Source organism: Carlito syrichta, unplaced genomic scaffold, assembly GCF_000164805.1.
Source record: "Carlito syrichta isolate Samal-C Ts95f unplaced genomic scaffold, Tarsius_syrichta-2.0.1 Scaffold143041, whole genome shotgun sequence".
NCBI classification, from domain to species: Eukaryota; Metazoa; Chordata; class Mammalia; order Primates; family Tarsiidae; genus Carlito; species Carlito syrichta.
The window spans coordinates 9,505-9,894 of NW_007087137.1; the positions used below are offsets into that span (position 1 = coordinate 9,505).

General features: G+C 67.4%; 1 protein-coding gene across 1 annotated transcript in view; it reads left to right on the forward strand.

Annotated features, from left to right (window-relative positions):
* RPS6KB2 (ribosomal protein S6 kinase B2) overlaps positions 1-237 on the forward strand; it is a 5,699-nt gene extending 5,462 nt beyond the window's left edge. Inside the window, exon 15 of the mRNA XM_021708604.1 lies at positions 1-237. Within this exon, the coding sequence (XP_021564279.1) occupies positions 1-72 (72 nt within the window). The 3' untranslated portion in view covers positions 73-237.
* The last annotated feature ends 153 nt before the right edge of the window (positions 238-390 follow it).

Consider the following 390-nt stretch of genomic DNA (forward strand, 5'->3'; position numbering starts at 1 on the left):
GCCCCGCTCCCCATCCGTCCCCCCTCAGGGGCCAAGAAGTCCAAGAGGGGCCGCGGGCGCCCGGGGCGCTAGGAGGACCCTGCGACGTGGTTGAGCGGCGCCGACAGGGCAGGCGGACCCTGGGCCGTCGCCAGAGACCTTGGGGGTCGGGAGCGCGTGCGTGTGAGTGAGTTTCTGCTGCGGTGGCTGGGCCCTGAATCATGAATGTGGAGAGGATTAAAGGATTGAATCATGGCACTGACCGGGCTCTTTTGCTGGTGGCAGGCCGGGAGGAGCCCCTGTGTAGGGATGGGGGTCACTACAAGACCACAGAGCCGCGGGGCTGGAGGGGCTTTATTTCAAGTGGCTGGCCAGCACCCATGGGGGGGGGGGCCTTTCCACTGGGGGGGC